At 44.9% G+C, this 22,232-nt stretch overlaps 1 protein-coding gene across 1 annotated transcript in view; it reads right to left on the reverse strand.

Moving 5' to 3' along the window:
* Positions 1-22,232, reverse strand: part of usp43a (ubiquitin specific peptidase 43a) — a 601,867-nt gene that overhangs the window by 8,418 nt on the left and 571,217 nt on the right. Inside the window, exon 13 of the mRNA XM_072483264.1 lies at positions 21,030-21,258. Within this exon, the coding sequence (XP_072339365.1) occupies positions 21,030-21,258 (229 nt within the window). The remainder of the gene's footprint in view (positions 1-21,029; positions 21,259-22,232) is intronic.

Below are 22,232 nucleotides of genomic sequence, written 5' to 3' on the forward strand. Positions count from 1 at the left end.
ACCTGTTCGGGTACACAGAGGGAGAATTCAGAAAATGTTCACTTAATCTAACAAGCACGTCTTTGGGAATTTGTGAGAGGAACCGGAGCACCTGGAGGAAACCCACGCGGACACAGGGAGAAAGTGCAGACTCCGCACAGGCAGTGACCCAAGCCGGGTATCGAACCCGGGTCCCTGGCACTGTGAAGCAACAGTGCTAACCACTGTGCTGCTGTGACGCAAGCCGTTTATATGGCAAGTAAGGGCATCTGTGCTACCTGAATGAATATGGAGCTGTTGTCTAACAAAATTGGGTGAAATAGTTTGAGGTTACTTTGGTAGAATCCTGACGCAGGTTAGCTTAATTATTAACGGCCATGAACATGAAATCCTAAATCGACATATAGCATTTTTTAAAACTTTAAATCTTTGCAGGGTATTTTGGAGCTGCTGGGTATTAATTCTAGAACGTATTTAGAGAGTTGCCATTACTCTTTTGTTTTGGCAGCACCTTCATGCACATTTCTAAACAAAAAATAAAAGTTACGGTCCATTGAGCCAGCATTCCATTCTGGGACCTTACTGTCCAAAATCAGCTGGGATCGTAACAAAGAATGGTTGAACAAAAATGTGAAGGAATAGATGAATGTAAAATCAGAGACTCAAGAACAATGCGTGAAGACGTGAGGGTAATCACAGGAAAAGCTGGGTGTATCAAAGGGAAACATGGAGAAGTTATTGTTGAAAGGGACCAAGTGCTTTCAAGCTGGACCGAATACATACAAGACTTATTTGAGGACAGCAGACAAGAAGAAAAGTCAATGATTAAGAAAAATGTGGATGGTCCAAAGATAATGAAAAATGAAGGACAGCAATAAAATGAAATACAATAAAGTACACGACCCAGATGAAATTGTCACCAAACAAATGAAAAGTTAAGACTTTGAAAGAGACACATTGATTCTCATCTTTAATAAAGTTTACATCATGGGAAAACACCAGAATACTTAAGTAAATCCATATTTATTACGCTCCCTAAGAATTCGGAGCAATGAACATAGAACATACAGTGCAGAAGGAGGCCATTCGGCCCATCGAGTCTGCACCGACCCACTTAAGCCCTCATTTCCACCCTAGCCCCGTAACCCAATAACCCCTCCTACCCTTTTTTGGACACGAAGGGCAATTTAGCATGGCCAATCTACCGAACATGCACATCTTTTGGACTGTGGGAGGAAACCGGAGCACCTGGAGGAAACCCACGCAGACACGGGGAGAACGTGCATATTCCGCAAAGACAGTGACCCAGCGGGGAATTGAACCTGGGACCCTGAGCTGTGAAGCTACAGTGTTAGCCGCTTGTGCTACCGTGCTGCCGTCCTTTGCACCATCAGTCTGATGAGTCACATTACCAAGATTCATCTGTGAGTACGAATGAATAGGGCCAGGAGCAGAAAAATGATGAATGGGGCCAGGAATTTCAGCTTTCCAATGTGGTTTTATACAAGGCAGAGGAACGAGAAATGCTATCTTTATGGTACACATGCTGTTAGAAAGAGTTAAGGAGACAAAAAATATGTATTCATGTGTTTGATTAATTATAGCAAGGCACTTGATCAGGTGAAACATGAAGAACTGATTAGCATGTTAAAGTCTCTTAACCGTGATGGCAAAGAGTGATAAGAAATCTTAATCAGGAACAAACTGCAGCTATAAAAGTTGAGAATGATCCAAGCGATTTTGTGAGGACAGATTGAGGTGTTTTCTCCCCGGAGTTATTCAATTTGGAGGGGAAAAATATCCTTAGAGAGAGATTGAAGACCTTCCTGGATTGTTCGTTGGAGGTTACTACTTTAATAACATAAGATACAATAACAAAACCATATTTTAAACTAACTCTACACAATGCAGTGGTCAAACAAGCATTATACCCTGTATCAATACATTTTTACATAGGAGATTATTTGGAGGGAAATACCCATCACCTGCCACAATCAGAAATTGAAATGACCCCATATTTCTCAGAATATTAACTTTGGAAAAAAAAAAAAAAAATTCTTTTTTAAAATTCATTTTTTCCAATTAAGGGGCAATTTAGCATGGCCAATCCACCTAGCCTGTACATCTTTGGGTTGTGGGGGCGAAGCCCACGCAAACACGGGGAGAATGTGCAAACTCCACACGCACAGTGACCCAGAGCCAGGATCGAACCTGGGATTTTGGCGCCGTGAGGCTGCAGGGCGAACCCACTGTGCCACCGTGCTACCCTCTCAGAATATTAACTTGCTCACCAGCTTTACTGGACAAGAATGGGGTCACTTCATCCATCAACACTGAACTTCTATGATTTGCTATGCTCTCATCTATTCCAACTGTGAACACATTTGAAGCTACCAGTTTGTCACCAGCTTCACCTAGGAGTACAGCATTTTCTGAAAACTCGATATATAATCCCATAAATGCTGCAGTTTTTCTTTTCAATGTCCAATTTCCAGCTCTGATTTGCACCTTCTTAGATCAAAAGCAATTGGTTTCCTTGAATCATCCTCCGTACGGTATTTCTTATGATCAAATTTCTCATCTCTCCTCTTCCTTTGTGGGATTGCAAGCAAAGCCTTCCTGCTACTCACCTACTGGAGACAATTCCTAATCATTAGCCATTATGCTGCTGCTCTTATCATAGGAACTTCATGGTCTTCTAGGTGGGACTTTATTCCCAAAGGGAATTAACCTGATCTCACGAAGGTTTTCAAAACATTGTTCAGACCTATACGACCCATCAAATATCATTTTATTTTCTCTAGTAATTTTCACACAAGTCTGATTCTGTTTCTTCCTTAGGTTTCTAAACTGGCGCCTGTAAGCTTTTGGAAATAACTCATCGGCTTTGCGAAGAAAAGTTTTCACTGTACCATAGTTGAGAAAGGACGTACTGGCACTGGAGGGTGTGCAGGGGAGATTCACTAGGTTAATCCCAGAGCTGAAGGGGTTGGATTACGAGGAGAGGTTGAGTAGACTGGGACTGTACTTGTTGGAATTTAGAAGGATGAGGGGGGATCTTATAGAAACATATAAGGTTATGAAGGGAATAGATAGGATAGATGCGGGCAGATTGTTTCCACTGGCGGATGAAAGCAGAACTAGGGGGCATAGCCTCAAAATAAGAGGAAGTAGATTTAGGACTGAGTTTAGGAGGAACTTCTTCACCCAAAGGGTTGCGAATCTATGGAATTCCTTGCCCAGTGAAGCAGCAGAGGCTCCTTCATTAAATGTTTTTAAGATAAAGATAGTTTTTTGAAGAATAAAGGGATTAAGGGTTATGGTGTTCGGGCCGGAAAGTGGAGCTGAGTCCACAAAAGATCAGCCATGATCTCATTGAATGGTGGAGCAGGCTCGAGGGGCCAGATGGCCTACACCTGCTTCTAGTTCTTATGTTCTTATAGTTGGGTGGCACGGTAGCATTGTGGATAGCACAATTGCTTCACAGCTCCAGGGTTCCAGGTTCGATTCCGGCTTGGGTCACTGTCTGTGCGGAGTCTGCACATCCTCCCCGTGTGTGCGTGGGTTTCCTCCGGGTGCTCCGGTTTCCTCCCACAGTTCAAAGATGTGCAGGTAAGGTGGATTGGCCATGCTAAATTGCCCTTAGTATCCAAAATTGCCCTTAGTCTTGGGTGGGGTTACTGGGCTCTGGGGATAGGGTGGAGGTGTGGCCCTTGGGTAGGGTGCTCTTTCCAAGAGCCGGTGCAGACTCGATGGGCCGAATGGCCTCCTTCTGCACTGTAAATTCTATGATAATCTATGATAGTTACTATACTGTATATCCAAAAGAAATGAGTACACTTCTAATATCATTCTCATGAAAAAGCTTTGCAATAAAATTGTCCAACTTTCTCTTGGCCATTACAGTCTTGTAGTACTTTTCTCAAAAACACAACTCTCTTTTATTTAAACTCCTACTTCACTGAAATTAAAGTAAAATACTGCGGATGCCGGAGATCCGAAATAAAAACAGAAAATGCTGGATAAACTCAACAGATCTGGCAGTATCCATGGAGAGAAAATCAGAGTTAATGTTTTGAGTCCAATATGACTTTTCATCATAACTCAGTTGCTGCGTTGTTCTGCGCTTTCAGTTATTGTTCCTTCCTTATTGCATTTGGGTACTAATTCTTGCCAAACTAAACCCAGGAGCTAGATTTTAGTCATCACAAAGTTTTTGCTTAACTCCCATCACATAATCTAAGCTTCCCCGTCGAACATCAAACTCCCTTGCTTTTTTCTCTGCAATTCAAGGTTTTCCTTTTCTCTTAGGATTTCTATTTCAAGCTGTTGCTGTTCCCCTTTCTCTCTTCTTGTTCTCTTCTTTTGAATTCAAGTTGTTTCAACTCCCTCTTTCTCAAATTCAATTTTGTTGCCTTATTTCTTTGCAATCAAGCTTTTTCCCTTGTAACTAAATTCTAGCTAGCTCAACCTGACTGCTATCAGGATCATCTTTTTCCTCTTAAAGGATCAGGTGATGAGTAAGCACTTCGACAACCTCTGCCTTATTAGCCCCTACTTTTAAATCTACTCCAAATTGCTCTGCCACAGCCTTCAAAATCAACTTTCCTTAACCATAGATATATAGACGATAGGAGCAGGAGGAGGCCTTTTGGCCCTTTGAGCCTGCTCCGCCATTCATCACGATCATGGCTTATCATCCAACTCAATAGCCTAGTTCTGCTTTCTCCCCAAGTGCTATATCCAGCCGCCTCTTGAATATATTCAAAGTTTTGGCATCAACTACGTCCTGTGGTAATGAATTTCACAGACTCATCACTCTTTGTGTGAAGACATGTCTCCTTATCTCTGTCCGAAATGGTTTATCCTGAATCCTCAGGCTGTGACCCCTGGTTCTGGACATACTCATCATTGGTAACATCTTCCCTGCATCTACCCTGTCTAGTCCTGTTAGAATATTATAAGTCTCTATGAGATCCTCCCTCATTCTTCTGAACTCCAGTGAGAACAATCCCAACCTACTCAATCTCTCCTCATATGACAGTCCCGCCATCCCTGGAATCAGTCTGGTAAACCTTCGCTGCACTCCCTCGAGAGCAAGAACATCCTTCCTCAGAGAAGGAGACCAAAACTGCACACAATACTCCAAGTGTGGCCTCACCAAGGCCATGTACAATTGCTGCAACACATCCCTGCTTCTATACGCGAAACCTCTTGCAATGAAGGCTAACATACCATTAGCCTTCTTTACCACCTGCTGCACCTGCATGCTTACCTTCAGCGAATGGTGCACAAGGACACCCAGGTCCCGCTGCACACTCCCCTCTCCCAATTTACAACCATTCAGATAGTAATCTGCCTTCCTGTTTTTGCTTCCAAAATGAATACCTCACACTTATCCAAATTATACTGCATCTATCATTGATTTTCCCACTCGCCCAACCTGTCCAGATCTTGCTGCAGGATCCCTGAATCCCCGTCACAATTCACCCTCCCACCTAATTTGGTATCATCTGCAAACTTTGAGATGTTACATTTTGTTCCATCATCCAAATCATTAATATATATTGTGAATAGCTGGGGTCCCACCACCGATCCCTGTGGTACCCAACTGGTTACTGCCTGCCAATTTGAAAAGGACCCATTAATCCCTACTCTTTGTTTTGTTTCTACCAACCAGTTTTCTATCAATTTCAATACATTTCCTCCAATCCCATGCGCTTTAATTTTGAACAATAATCCCTTATGTGGGATTTTGTCAAACGCCTTCTGAAAGTCCAAATATACCACATCGACTGGCTCCCCCTTGTCGACTGTACTGGTTACCTCTTCAAAGAATTACAACAGATTTGTCAAGCATGATTTTTCCTTCATAAATCCATGCTGACTCTGACTGATCCTGCCACTGCTTTCTAAATGTTCCGTTCTAAAGTCCTTGATAATGGATTCAAGCATTTTCCCCACTACCGATGTTAGGCTTACTGGTCTATAATTCCCCGCTTTATCTCTACCTCCCTTTTTGAATATTGGAGTGACGTGAGTTACCCTCCAGTCTGCAGGGACAGTTCCAGAGTCCATAGAATCCCGGAAGATGACCACCAATGCATCCACTATTTCCAGAGCCACCTCCATAAGCACTCTGGGATGCAGATTCTCAGGCCGGGGGATGTATCCGCCTTCAATCCCATCAGTGTTCCCAGCACCATTTCTCCACTAATGTTGATCTCCCTCAGTTCTTCCCTCTCACTAAACCTTTCATTCTCCAACATTTCTGGGATCTGATTTGTGTCCTCATTTGTGAAGACAGAACCAAAGTATGTATTCAATTGCTCAGCCATTTCTTTGTCCCTTATTATGCATTCCCCTGTTTCTGTCTGTAGTGGGCCTACATTTCTCTTTACCAATCTCTTTCTCTTCAAGTATCTGTAGAAACTCTTAGTATCAGTCTTTATGTTCCCTGCAAGCTTCCTTTCGTACTGTACTTTCCCCTTCTTAATCAATCCCTTCGTCCTTCTTTGCTGAATTCTAAACTGCTCCCAATCCTCAGACCTATTATTTTTCTTGGCCAATCTGTATGCTTCTTCCTTGCATCGGATACTATTTCTAATTTCCTTTGTAAGCCATGGATTGGCCCTCCTACCCCCTTTGCTTTTGTGCCAGACAGGAATGAACAGTTGCTGTAGTTCCTCTATGCGTTCCTTGAATGTTTGCCATTGTCTATCCACTGTCATCCCTTTAAGTAACTCTCCCCAATCTGTCAAGGCCAACTCACGCCTCATATCCTCATAGTTCCCTTTATTAAGATTCAGCACCCTAGTCTCCGAATCAACTACTTCACTCTCCATTTTGGTCAAAACATTGTATCATGTTATGGTCGCTCATCCCCAAGGGGCCTCGTACAGCCAGATTGGCAATGATTCCCTTCTCATTACACAGTACCCAGTCTAAGATGGCCTGCTCTCTATTTGGTTCCTCCACATATTGTTCAAGAAAACCATCCCGTATACACTCCAGGAATTCCTCCTCTACGGCATTGTGGCTAATTTGATTTGCTCAATCTATGTGAAGATTAAAATCACCCATGATCACCGATATTCTCTTATTACATGCATTTCTAATTTCTTGTTTAATGCCATTCCAAACCTCACCAGTGCAGTTTGGGGTGTTTGTTCCTTGGTATTTCTCAACTCTACCTATACAGATTCCACATTGTCAGAGCTAATATCTTTTCTCACTATTGTGTTAATTTCCTCTTTAACCAGCAGTGCCACGCCACCACCTTTTCTTCTATGCCTGTCCTTCCTAAATACTGAGAACCCTGGGACATTCAGTTCCCGATGCCATGTAGTTTTAGGCTGTCTGCCTCCAGAAATGTTGTGCATCAAATGTAGTCATGCTAACATTTCAATGAATACAGGAAATGTTATTGCGTAATACTGTTTGCTGAAACCCTGGCAAATTCCAACATACTCGTTTCCAGCCACCGGATTTGATCTCGCGGGAAACTCCGAATTTGTTACAATCCATGTAGAGACAGACAACTTTAAAAAGAGACTTTAATTCACAATGACCAACTCAAAGGATCATGTGACAAGATTTTCCTTTTTAACAAATAAAAATCAACACTGACTCAACATTACTCAGTAGACAACTATTACACTAAACTACAAGATCAGGTAACCCCCACTCTCCCTGTTAACCTCTTAACCGAACGGAAAATCCCACGCTGAATTTATGTGATATGGCACTCGCAGTAGACATGCGGTCTTAAGTTTGAAGTCTAACTCCTCTTGGTGTTTCAACAGGATCTTTTCTCTCTGCTGCACTAAGTTGAACCCTTGTGTCGTTTTAAACCAAGTCCTCTTCACTCACTCCTTTGGACATAATTGAATGGACAAGGTTCCCTCTGGTGAATACGTGGGGCGGAATCTTGTGCTGCTCCCGGAAGTGGGGAACAAGTAAGCAAGGAAATTAATGATATGAGAAGCCAGAAATCAGCTTCCCGACAGTGGGATTAAACTAAGGTGCTGGGCATGAACTTCTGCTCAGTGGCAATCAGAGTCAGATGTTTTATTTTATTTATTCTTTCATGGGATGTGGGCGTCGCTGGCAAGGCCATCCCACATCACCCTCAGTTTGAATAGCTTGCCTGGTCATTACAGACCATGGAGGTCAGTTGGGGGAGGGTGATCAGTAGGGGGTGGATTTGGGTGGTCATTAGGAAGGGCGGTCAGTGGGGGGGGGGGGGGGGGGGGGATGTCAGGTAATTGGGGCGGGGGGGGTGGAATCGGGTGGTTTTAGTTCTTCTAACTTTTTCTGGGCAACCATTATTAGAAGTCAGATTTAATTTGTACTTTTGGATCATTCCATTGGAGAGCAATTGCCTGACACAAGTCTGGACTTCCCAGATGATTGCTGGGCAAACCTTACCTGGGGATTTCTGAAATGGGGTGGTGATGGTGATCTGTATCCAGCACTTCTTTAGAGTGCCCCCTAGGTACAACACCCCAGGACCTAGAAGTTATTAACCATTAAGTTCTTGGAAGTATGAAGGTTGGTCAAATTTCCCAACAGCAAGCATCAAGAAAATTTTTGCCAATCAAGAACAAAGAACAAAGAACAAAGAAATGTACAGCACAGGAACAGGCCCTTCGGCCCTCCAAGCCCGTGCCGACCATACTGCCCGACTAAACTACAATCTTCTACACTTCCTGGGTCCGTATCCTTCTATTCCCATCCTATTCATATATTTGTCAAGATGCCCCTTAAATGTCCCTATCGTCCCTGCCTCCACTACCTCCTCCGGTAGTGAGTTCCAGGCACCCACTACCCTCTGCGTAAAAAACTTGCCTCGTACATCTACTCTAAACTTTGCCCCTCTCACCTTAAACCTATGCCCCCTAGTAATTGACCCCTCTACCCTGGGGAAAAGCCTCTGACTATCTGACTATCTTGCTAGAGTTCGGTGTACCTTAAAATATTGGCAAGCCTTTAGATTCATGATTGCACGTAAGTGTCGTGCAGTGGCGAGGTAGTGTACGAGCTGGATTTCGAATGAGTAGCGGATACTTTTTCCTCTTTGGGAAGCGTTGACAAGCGGTGATTGAGATCGGTGGTGGTAGCCAAATAGCAATGGGCCAGGGCTGTCCGAGCCAGGGAGGGAGGGCAACTGCAGTCTAAGGTGCAAAGGGCAAGGCTGTGCGAACCAGGGAGTGAGGCAAGCTGCATTCGAAGGGGCATGGGGCAGGGCTATCCAAGCTAAAGAGAGGGAGGCTGATGATAGCCCTCATAGGGATCAGAGGATGGGTACTGGACCATGCAGGGAACTTTGCTGCCGGAAGGCTGTAGGTCTAGACAGATTGTGGAGATCAAGGATCATACTAGGAAGGTGATTCTCAAAGTCCTGAGTATCTGTGGGAAGCTCCAAGGATGATAGATGGCAGGTTGAGGATTCCGGGTGGGGATGTACCATGTGCTGGGGGGGGGGGAAGTTTGACGGTCCCTGATAACTAGTCACAACTGATAAGGGTATGTGGGGAACTTATCTGAGGGCAAGTGAAAGTTAATGGACTGATGTTCGAGGGTGATGGACAGAAGCTCATTAGTGATAGAGGGAAGGTGCACAGTCATGGCTTCCAATTCTATCGTCACTGGTCCAGTCTTCATCCGTATGGCTGCCTCAACATGAGGAGTTCTTGGCAGCTATCCTCCAGAATGATATTACTCATATGGGTGGAGGCCAGGATGAGCACTTCCTGATTACACAGCTTTCCATTAGCTAAGGTGCTCAGGAGAGTAGGAGAACCTGAAAGAATATGTTGAACAGATCGATCCCTGCAATTTGTTCACAGGTCACCTCAGCCAAACAAGGTGATGGATAAGTCAACCCAGGACTTGAGCAACTGTGGAGGAATTGGCCCAGGCCCAGACAGAGCCGTGATCAGAAAAGCAACGGGTAGCTGCAGCGGGTCAAGCAGCGCAGGGTACTCATCCAGAGGACAACGTAACGTCAACAAATGACGCACAATTGAACATACTGCAGGTAGCACTGCCACCTGCTGCCATCATCACATATGCCAGCTCCGCCTGGAAGACCTGCATCCATGTGGATCGGTACCAAAGCCGGTAGCGTTGAAAGTCACAAAGCAATGAATGCCTATGCCATTGGCTCTAACCAGGACTCTCTGGAGGAACATGTGTGAAACATCACAGCCAGTCACTTGCAAATGCATCAGGGAGAACACCAATGCCTGTTCAGAAGAATGAATTAATTTGTTAGATTCACAATAGATCCAGGGAGCTGGGCAGGCAGGGCTGTCGGTTTTGCTGCAATCACTAGATTTCCACAAGCGCAGGGGGAAATTGGCTGCACACGTTGTTCAGGGAGCTTGCTGGGATCGCTCAGCAGCATTCATAATCAGAAAGCGCATTCACTCTCGGAATGTACATCTAGTCTGTGATCACCAGAAACCAATCCTTCAGGTGTGTGCGTGCGACCCAGGGAGCTCTCACCATTCGCACATCCTCACTAACTCGCAGGTACAAAAGTGTTTGATCCCTCTCATTAACTGCACGGTTGGCTCCTTGGTGACACAGCCTGTCAGTTGTAAGCCCATGATTCAGGAAAGGGTGTTCCTCCCGAGCCCTTACTTCGCCCTTTATAAGCCCTACAATAGCTTTTGAATCAAATTCTCCACCAGCAAAACACTGACAATGCGGAGCATTGCAAGTTACATTCCAAATGCATGGGTAAGTCAGAAAACCCAGAGGAAGCCACCACTTTTGGAATGAATGATGCCGCGAGAAACAGTGGTATATTCATGTTGGCTTCTGTCCACAAATCTGTACCAGCTCTCGTGTGGTTTCATCTATTTGGTAGACATTTAATTTGGAGAAAACGGTTAGCTCATCCGGGACTTGATGTTAGACAAACAATTGGACAGCACAAAGACAGTGGATAAATCAAGAGTATTGGTGGAGACGCATAAGCTGGGTGTCTTCACCATGATTGTTCTCGGCTGATGTCGCCATTGAGGTAGCATTTAGGCGAGGGAGAGAAGAAGCCAAGGATTGTATCATTGCAGGAGATGTTCTGCTTTGATGGATTGGTAGAAGTGGAGCCGAGTGGCAAAGCGGCAGTGTCGCTACGTTGGAGAATGGAAGATAGGCTTTGAAGGAGGATTATTTTGACCGTTATAAATGCAGGAGAGGTTGAGGAGGAAAAGGGAGAGAAAATGAAAAAAGATCACAATCACAGGGTTTGTGGAACCACTATGAAGACGTTATTAAGCACTGTGCTGATACGTTCTCGAGTGTACAAGTTAAACATCCTTACAGAAGCGGTTTACAATTCCGGATTGACAATTGCTTCCTTTTTCTTCATTGCTGACTGCAGTTCAAACACACCTGGTTTAGAATGCTACAATACCTTACGCAGATTGAAAAACTAGTTTAAAAGGTTTGATTTGTTGGGTGTAGGTCGAGTCAGGTGCCATGTAAACAACAGCTTCCTGCACAAGCAATCTAGTAAAATCACTTCCTGTTTTGATTATAACTCAACCGTTAGCTCAATCCGAATTTGTGAAGTTTTAGTATTGTATGAAATGTGCAAGGAACTATTCAAATTTGTGTTCTGATGTGTTTTCATTGAAAATTTCAGTTAAGTTGTGATCACTCTGCCAGGAAAAAGGGGCTGGTTCTCTGCACCGGCAGCACACGCACGCCCAGGGATTTCCCGATGGCGTGTAGCTGCCCACAATGGTGGGATGGAGAATCCCACTGCCGGTAGGGGCGTGCCGCATGGGATGGAGCATCCCACCCAGGCTTTAAGGTATTTATACTTGTATTGGTAAACATTAGAAATAAGGGCCGGGATTCTCCGCCGGCGTGATTCTCCATTTTGCTGGCACCCGGGGGAGTCCCGACGGCGTGGGGCTGCCCCACAATGGGAGACCTCATTGACCGGCTGGCGTAACGGAGAATCCCGCCGGCCGGTCGGGGCATAAATGTGGCCGGGATTCTCCCGCAAATGGCGGGACGGCCCGACGCCAAGAGCGGCGCGGACCACTCCGGCGTCAGGCCGCCTGGAAGTTGCGGAATCCTCCACAGCTCCAGGGGCTAGGCCGGCACCGGCAGGGTTGGCGGCGCACCAACCGGCGCCGAAGGGCCGCCGTGAGTTGGCGCATGCGCAAAACCGCCGGCTTGTTATTGCGCATGCGCAGAACCGCCGGCGTGTTTCCTGCGCATGCGCAGGGGGTTTCTTCTCCGCGCCGGCCATGGTGCAGCCTTACAGAGGCCGGCACGGAGGGAAAGAGTGCCCCCACGGCACAGGCCTGCCCGCAGATCGGTGGGCTCTGATCGCGGGCCAGGCCACCGTGTGGGCCCCCTCCCTGGGCCGCATCCCCCCCCTCCAAACCCCCGAGGACTCAGTAGATAGCCTTCTAGCCAGGTCCCGCCGGAATGGACCATGTCCAGTTCATGCCAGCGGGACTGGCCGAAAATGGACGGCCGCTCGGCTCATCGGGGCCCGGAGAATTGCCGGGGGGGGGGGGGGGGGGGCACTGCTAGCGGCCCCGACCGGCGCGACGTGATCCCTGCCCCTGCCCAAAATCCGGCACCGGAGAATTCGGCAGCTGATATCGGAGTGGCGGGGCGGGATTCACGCCGCCTCCCGGCGATTCTCCGACCGGGCGGGGGGGTCGGAGAATCCCGCCCGTGGCACGGCGGAGCAGAGAATCCCGCCAAAGGGGTGGGATTCTCTGGCCTCCCAGCCGTGTTTCTCGGCAGCAGAAGGTGGCATGCCATTCGCTGGCAGCGGGATTCTGTGCTCCCGCTGCTGTCAATGGTTATTCCCATTGACGCCACTCTACGCCACTGGAAAATCCACAGGCGAGGGTGCGCCATCGCTGAGACCAGAGAATCCCGCCACCAAAGGTCGGAGAATACTGGCAAAGGTGCAGTTTTAATAATAATAATCTTTATTGTCACAAGTAGGCTTATATTAACGCTGCAATGAAGTTACTGTGAAAATCCCCTAGTCGCCATATTCTGGCGCCTGTTCGGGTACACTGAGGGAGAATTCAGAATGTTCAAATTACCTAACAGCACGTCTTTCAGGAGGAAACCGGAGCAAACCCACACAGTCACAGGGAGAACATGCAGACTCCACACAGACAGTGAACCAAGCTGGGAATTGAACCCGGGACCCTGGCACTGTGATGCAACAGTGCTAACCATTGTGCTACTGTGCCGCCCACATTGGAGCGTAGGTTGAATTTAATGTTTCTGTGCCTGGAAAGTGTTGTCAAAGGTGTTTCTATGTGTGGGGGCTGGTTACATTCAAACTATGTTTCTCTTGTGTGTAAAGAGGTTTACAGCGTGAAGAATAAATTTAAAAAACATGAGCATCTGGTCATTGCTTAGCAACTGGAGGCCCTTGTAAGGTAGAAAAGCTATTACGATTTCACTTTAGCTGAATTTGCCTGCAGTTGGAGACAGGATGCTGGGGAGTGAACATCTTTCAACTCATCCAGAAGACTGGACATGATGGCAACTGCAAAGAGGCAGGTTTCCTAAAGTATAAGTTGTTTATATAAGCAATTGGGACAGAAAGACTGTCTTACGATGACTGAAGCTAAAAGAGGGACCAAGGTATTGTTCAGAATACCTTGTTCTCAGTTGATAGTCAATTGCAGTAACCATATTTAGAGTGGGAAAGAAGACTTCAGAGTAAATCAAAGGTTTGATGCCATTTTAATACAGTCTGAGAATAGAGATAAAGCAATTGTGAATGGCTTGTACCGCAGTCAAGGCAAAGAAATCCTACAGGGCAATGTGTATATTTTGGACTGGATTTGCTGTTAAACGTGGAGCGGAAGCTTTGTTTAAGAGGGTCATTTGGAAAACCTGGACTGGATTTCGAAATATAAAAAACTAAGGGAAAGCGTTATTGTGAAAGAAGATTTTAAAGTGTTATTTTGGGAGTGGAGTTTTGAAACTCTCGTGAAAATCTGGGTTGATTCTGAGGAGAAATCCATAGCCACTAACATGGGTTCAGCGTGGGTATTTGACCACAGTCATCTTGTATGCTTAAAAAAGTCTTTGTTTATCAATGAGACGATTGTAGCTGAAGATGTTCTTTGTAATTGGTGTTAATCTTAAAAGCTGTGTGTAATTGTTAAACTAAAGGGGAAGTAAAGGAGTATTGCATCACAATCCAATTTTCTCACTTAATAATAAATGTTTTTTTCTTGTGGTTAAAACTAATTAGCGGTCCTGTGGCTCAGTCCCTCCAAATATTGTTTAGAAAAGTAAATTACACTCTTTGAGCCAGTTTTCCATTCTGGGATCTTCCCACCCAGTTATAACATCAACAACCCTATTGCAAAATAGCAGTTTAGTTTAAGCAGCAGACATACAAAAAGCTCAGATTTATTGAGGAACTTATAAATTACTTGCCTTAACTATATTAAAAAGGGACTCAGTCATTTTCATTCAACAAAATGCCCTCCTTAAATGAATGGCCAGACACATCACACGTATGCTCTTCAGCCTTGAATTTCTGAAATCTATTGTGAGCTCGTGTTCAATTGTTTTTTTACGCTTTTGTGATATTTTGCAGAAGATTGAACAGTGATTTGCAACATGCTGGTAACTGGTTCCATCCCACCTTAGATGGCAATCTCCGAGTGCAACAGAGAGCAGGCTTCACCCCTACGCTAGGGTTTGAGAGGTTCAAGAACAGTGCCCAACACATTGGCTGTGGTTTTCCGGCCTCGGAGCGGCAGGGTCCGCTGCAGCAGATGCCGTGAGCGAGCCAAAAGCCCATTAACTTCGGCAGGACAGGATGATCCCGCCAGCAAGCGGGGCCACAAAATCCCTGTAGCATCACTGTTCAGATTGGTCCCCTAATCGACACCCAGTGGCGTTGCTACATTGCTGTTAATCCACAATCACAATTGTTCCCATTCTCCGTCGGTCAACCCCGACATTAGTAAAATGGGCTGACTAACCAACTGAAACAGCTTGTTACTTTCAGCTGAATGAACCAGACAAGTTAGACAACCACACTTTATAAAGCATTGCTAAGGTAGCAGGAAGGCTTTCATGTCAAACGAAAAGGAGGAAAATGGCCAGCTTGGAATCAGAAATGAAAGAGAATTCAATAAGCATATAAACACAGTGCAGCAGTAGGCCATTCAGCCCCTCGAGCCTGCTCCTCCATTTAAGAAGATCATGGCTGACCTGATAGTAAGGAATGTGCACAACAGTTTGAATCAATTGGGGAAATTTCAACAATTCTAAATTATCTGAAGACAAAAAGCACTTTATTATACAGTGAGGACTGCCTCTGTCGAATTGGGTGAAAGAACAGGTCAATGTATTGACCATACCGTTAAAAAGAGAATTTATCATTAGTTGGGAATGACAAATGACAAAATGAAACCTGCAATATAGGTGGAGGTGGATAAAAAAAACGGGAAGGCTGCCTTCAGTTAAAGTATTGTATCCCCTTTTGTATAGAAGACGCTGTTTTAAATAAAAAAACAGGGTGGTAAATTTTATGCAGAAACCAGAAATTTGCACTGGTGTAAGCACATTTCGCTTTCTTTAAAATTTAATACAGGAGTCAGCAGATGTCATTAAAACTAATTATAGTCAGCCACTGAGGTGGTTTTATTGAGGTCTGCCAGCCATTGTCAGCGACAATATCAAACTATTAAAAATGTACACTTGTATTAAGAGTCTTATTTTTTCTTTTTTTAAATTTGTTTACGGTATGCGAGAGTCGCCAGCTAGGTGGTGTAGGGATACCCTAATTGCTGTTAGGGAGGGAGTTCAAGGATTTTGACCCAGCGACAGTGAAGGAATGGCCAATACATTTTCAAGTCAAGATGGTGGGCGACATGGAAGGGTTCCTCCAGGTGGTTGTGTCCGCATGTACCCGTTAACCTTCTGGGTGGTAGTGGTCGCGGGTTTGGAAGGTGCTGCGTAAGGAGCATCCTGTAGATGGTACACACGACTACCACTGTGCATTGGTGGTGAGGGATTGAATGTTTGTGGAAGGGGTACCAATCAAGCGGGAAGAGCACTGTGTTCCATCACACTCTGTAGAGGGTGGGCAGGCTTTGGGGAATCAGGAGGTGAGGTCCTCGCTGCAGGAATCTTAGCCTCCGTATTGCTCTGGTAGCCACAGTATTTATTTGACTGGTCTGATTCAGTTTCTGGTCAATGGCAACCTCCATGATGTTGATAGTGGCGATTTAGTAATGGTAATGCCATTGAATGTAAAGGAGCGATGGTTAGACTCTCTCTCGTTGCTGATGGTCAACGCCTGGCACTTGTGTGGCGCGAATGTTACTTCTAAAGCATGGAAACTGGGTTATAGCTCCCTGTTTTAGCTACATTTGACAAAAAAAGATTAAACGTTTGTATTTTACCAAATGTTTCCTTCATAGTTAGATTATAAGTTACAATGTGTTGTGGAAAAGAAATATAGAAATGATAAACAGACCAGTCATACAATATTAAGTAGGTAGCCTGTCCTGTGTATTTCACAATGCAAACATTTTATAGTGAGGACCAAATCATTTTTAAAAACTGCAGATTGAACAAATTAGTATGTTTTGTTCTTTATTTCATTTTTTTGCACAATGGTTGGCTGGAATTGAGGGAATAGAGCTAGCGTAGGTCCTAATGGCTTGAAAGATCCAACAGATGTTTGGGTTCCATTTCCTTGGTTCTCATTTCAGAAGGCGACTTGGTTTTGCACTGGCAATAATGCCCGATCCCAGAAAATACACCCCGCCCCCCTTTACAAGACAGATTCTAAACCACACAGTGCTCATAAATCTCTTCCTCAGTATTAGTGGATCACATGATAGCTGCTCCCAAATTCCCTGGGATTCCCGTATGGTGATTACACATTGCATCCCCAGTGTGCTCCAATCACAGAACAATTCTCATGCTGGTGAGACCATTCTTCCTAATACTTGCAAACCCACAATCCCACTTTGGTGGATCCCAGGATTTTCTTCAAAAATGGTTTTATTAAACAATTTTCATTGATAATAAACGTAACATCAAACAGCCCAGAAAGTGGCTCATACAAAGTACAGTGTCATAATAATATATATATTTAAAAATCAGCAGAGAAACCACAACCGATCTTATAACTCCCACCAGGTCAACAAAAATGATCTACCCTGAACAATAATAACTAACCCCCCTCCTTCCCCCTATCCATTCTAACAACTGATGGTGACTAATTATTTAGAGTACGAGATGATTGGCCGCCACCTCAAGTAGAACCCCTCCACCAATCCCCTAACAATATACTTGACCTTTTCCAAATATAGAAATTCCATGAGATAGCCCATCCAGGCCGAGGCACTTGGCAGAGCGGACTCTTCCCATCCCAGCAGAACTCTCCTCTGGGTTATCAGCCAGACAAAGGCAAGAACATCCACCTTCAGCCCGCAGCCCCAGCGAGTCCAGACATCCCGAAAATGGCTCCAGATCAATGTACAGAATCACTGACATGGTGCTAAAGGAGATGCAAAAGGTTACCATCCTGGGACACGACCAGAACATGTTGGTGTGATTAGCGGGCCCACAAGAGCACGGCTCACACCTCTCCTCCACTTCATCAAAGAATCCACTCATCCTAGCCTTATTTAAGTGAGCTTGAATACCACTTTAAGATGAATGAGGCTGAGTCATGCACAATGAGGTGGAATTCACCTGACAAAGGGCCTCATTACATACCACACCATCAAGAATGGGTCCCAGCTCCTCCTCCCACTTCACCCTCACCAGTTCCAATGGAGCAACTTCCATTGACATGATTAAAGGCTGCTTACTTCCTCGCCAGCTCAGCCCCCACCCACATCCTGATAAATCCTCACGAGGTTTCCTTCCCACTTCGAGTCACGGTGCTCTTTGGCCCACTTCAGGATGCTCTCCTTCTCCCGGAAGCTGTGGAACTGAATGATGATCACTCGAGTTTGCTCAATTGGCCGTGGCTTCTGCCAAAGCATTCAATGGGCCTGTCGAGCTCCGAGCAGGGTGGGGAGGAAGCGAGACCACCATCGGCCACCTTCCCATACACCCTCCACCCCCTCTGGCAACCCCACGGCTCGGAGGTTCTGCCTTCTCGACCTTTGCCTTCAGTCTCTTATTTTCATTGGCCACCACCGCCATCTCGGCCTCCAACGATGCAAGCTACTCACGTTGCCTAATCAACGCCTTCTTCACACCCTCTAACATCTCCCCATACTTCTTTACTGCCTTGACAGTCTTATCAGGTTTCACCTGAACGGGGCCCAGCACTTCCTCAATCGATTTACGGAGACTCTCCGACACCAACTTCCACTGCTTATCGAAATGCTTTTCAAACTCCTTTGTGAACACACCCGAGAGCATGTCCGCTGTTATTGGGGTAGCTGTCGTCGGCAATGCTGCCGTCGCCACTTTCTCTGCTCAGGGACTGCGGGAAGCCTCAGAGTCCGCCGAAGGTTTGTCCACTGCGGGTTTCTTGCTTCCTTTCCCTTTCGGGCCGTGTGCGAGAACCCTGTAGTACCGATCCAGAGTGCTTTCCTGCAAAAATCTCCAAAGAACTTGGGCAAAAAGGCCTAAGAAACGGGGATCCCAGTTGGAGATACGTAATGAGCGACCTCTCCCTCACATGCCGCCACCAGAACTCCAGATCCCAGGATCTGTCCCAGTATTCCTCATACCTCTCTCCAGTGTTGCGGGAACTTTGAGATCATCTTCCTGCAAGGTGCTGTGATCCCATTCCTTTTACCGGCTGATCCTGGAATCCTTTCACGGTGCTCTCCAGCTCCTGAGCTACCTCTACCACAGAGTAGTCAGGATTTCTGTTCATTTTACTGTGCATAATCTGCCAGGTTTTAATCATGAGCAATTTCAGGGGAGATTTGTTAGCAATTAATAATTACTGGCTATCCTACTGCCCAAGAAGCCATAGTCCATGAATTGAAAATGCATTTATTATCACTGAAACCCAAATTGTGTCTTGAGGCCGTAGTTATGTAATGAATTATTAACTGCTTAATTAATTCACCACTGCCAAGCTGTCTAGATAGCATGAGGAACAGAGTTTTGGGGGAACAGAGTTTTAGAGCTGCAACAGTTACTCTAAAGCTGAGAACGATGAAGTGTAATTACAGATAAATATAATGGTTATTTTAACAGACATGAAGCAGAATGCAACCAGTTGCGACTACAAGTATTACCAGTTCCACAACTGTGATAAAACAATGATGACAAAGTGTGACATAGAAGTATACACAACGTAAGAAATCTACACCCACATATATGGCACCACTCACTATAAACCTAGGGATTTTGCTTGAGACATGTTCTTTATTTTATACAAGTTTAACAAGGACAATTAGAAGATACAGTTATTGCAGCTGATATAAATAAGATAACTTTTCTTTGTGCATTGCAAATAATTAGTCTTCCTGTTTTTGGAGAAAATACTTCTATGAAAAGTGGCACAGAAGAAAGTTACACTGAAGGTATAATGGACAAAAGGCGGACATTGCTACGAGATTTTCTGTAGGGTTGTTGACGGTGAGTTAGATCTGTGTTTTCCAAACTTTTCTCCCCGGGACCCACTTTTGCCAGCTGGCCAACCATCGCCACCCACACCGGCTGACCTTCGCGACCCACGCCATGTTCGCTTTAATGTGAAAGGGAAGCCTGCTTGGTCCTCACGATCCCCCTCCAATCAGGTTCACAAGAGAAGGCAATGAACATATCAGGTGCAGAGTCCAGCCAGTTCCATTGTGTCGCCTTCATCTTTGTGAGAATGGAAAATCCAACCTCACTCATGCGGGTCATCGTGAAGGGCAATAGCAACAAAATACTTGTTTTACTCAGCACTGGATATTCCTGAGAGATGCCCCTCTAGAATGTTAACATCCACATATTTTGGTGTGTTCAGGTACAGCAGTGTAGTCTTTTCAATTGGAGTCAGCTGTAAGTTAATAACTGACTCTGGTGTCTCAACCTCAAAAGGAATTTATCACCCACCACTTCGCTTTCAAAATCTGAAACTTCTCCTTTCATTTGCCAGTACTTCCCTGCCTAAAGCATACATGGGCTTTGCATTGGCACAATTGACAAAACCATACCTCAAGAAATCATCTTTGTACAGCTTTATTCTCAAGTTACGTTTCTTCTTTGTAGGTTGTTAACCAGAGGCCATAGAATAGAATGGAACCATAGAATGGAGCTCGGTTAAGACCTAACACTAGTACTGCTCTATCCTGCCTTGGATGAGAAACTCGCTGCAGCAGATTCAGATGTGAGATCCTGGCCAGTAGGTACTCTGCTTTATTGTGTCTCTGGCTGTCACTTTCTCGTAACAAAACAATACATCTTCTCAGTCCTCTTGCCTTGCTTGCTAGCAGCTAGAGACTGGAAGAAGCTCTCCTCCTTGTTTTGGCACAAAAAGCACTAATATACAGGGCGCTTGACGTCAGGTGTGCATGCAGGGCGCGTGACTTGTTCATTGCGGTTGTTCATTTATGGTTGGAAGACTACAAACAGCCTCATTTCATTATCATTTACAAGGTGGCAGCAGCCACCATTCTCAATAAAAATGCCGGTAACGGCCATTAGGTACCTCGCCCACGATAGGGACCACCGTGGGAATGCTGCGACCCATTACTCCCTGATCCGCCCGCGACCCAAACTTTGAAAAGCCCTAAGTTAGATGCTGTTCTGTTTCACAGGGACAGATGTGCAATGTAGTAAGCCTAGTTCCTTTAGGGCTACAATATGTTACTATTGATAAACACAGTGTGAGGCAATTTAGGATTGCCCAGTCAGGAAGGTTGAAAATTGAGATACATTTGCACGTTTTAGACAACAGCCAAGTTATAAATAACTTTCTGGCTGTTCTGTATCAGTATAACATATCAATTAATACAGATAAACAGTAGGTTTACTTGGACGATGGATGAGTTGAATGCAATAATACTGACTGTTATAAAGGTACAGGGATACTGCTGACCTACCTGTATAGTGACCACCTTGCATGCTCCCATGATGGTTGCACACAGCATACAAGTCATACACAAAGCTTTCGTGATTACTCCCAGAAGGAATACGTGGTCGCCGCCATGGTGACCAGTGGGATAAAAAGTTCTTAGTGTTCGGAGTTCTTTTTGCTACATGAGGTGTCATATCGAGGCCAAGGAGTGGAAATTTTACCAGAGTAGAAAGCTTGGTTCTTCTCTCTCCCATCTGAAATATTGAAATGTTGTACAACATTAACTTCTGATGGTTTATTTAACATTGTGCTAAAATCCTTGAAAACAGAAGGAAATATTGTCAGCATAATTTCATTCACAGTTTATTGATTTCCATTCTTGTTTTAATGCTCACAATTCACAGGGAGAAATAAAAATGGTCTCGCTTGCCCTATTATTCATGTGAAGTCCACAAATCAAAATGCATGGCAAAAGCAAGATTCACAAGTCCTGGAAACTCCGCAACAATATTAACTCCACACCCTGTGAAAGTCAGTACAAGGTGTGTAATTATTTGAGCTTCCTTTATGAGTGTGAAATGTTTACACCACTGAAGGGAAAATTTCTTTTGAACATCCCTAACAACAAGAAGAACTTTAATGATAGTTAAACTATATTAACCACAAGCTTAGATGGAGAAAAAACATTAACAGAGATGCATTGATTATATAACAGGCAGTTACTAACCAGTGAGATACTAACCGGGACCAATCGTTGGTCGCTCTGAATCAACAGAGCTTGCACAGTCTTCAGATAAGAAACCACCGAACAAGCAGCAAACAACATGCATAATTAGCTAACCACAGTAAATTGTCAGCCACCCATAAACAACAAGGTGCGGAGGCAATTCTGAAGGAATCATTGAGAGGTGCATGTGAGAATTAGGAAGAAAGTTTTTAAACATTCGTTCTTGGTCCGGCATTTGTTGCCCATCCCTAATTGCCCTTGAACTGAGTGGCTTGTGAGGCCATTCCAGTTGGGAGGGGGGGGGGTACAGTTCAGAGTCACCCGCATCGGTCTGGAATCACATGTAGGCCAGACCAGGTAAGGACGGCATATTTCCGTCCCTGAAGGACATCAGTGAACCAAATGAGTTTTACGACAATCGTTTCATGGTCATCATTAGACTTTTAATTCCAAATTTTTAGTGATTTCAAATTTCACCATTTGCCATGGTGGGATACAAAC

This window comes from Scyliorhinus torazame, chromosome 18, assembly GCF_047496885.1.
Source record: "Scyliorhinus torazame isolate Kashiwa2021f chromosome 18, sScyTor2.1, whole genome shotgun sequence".
NCBI classification, from domain to species: domain Eukaryota; kingdom Metazoa; phylum Chordata; class Chondrichthyes; order Carcharhiniformes; family Scyliorhinidae; genus Scyliorhinus; species Scyliorhinus torazame.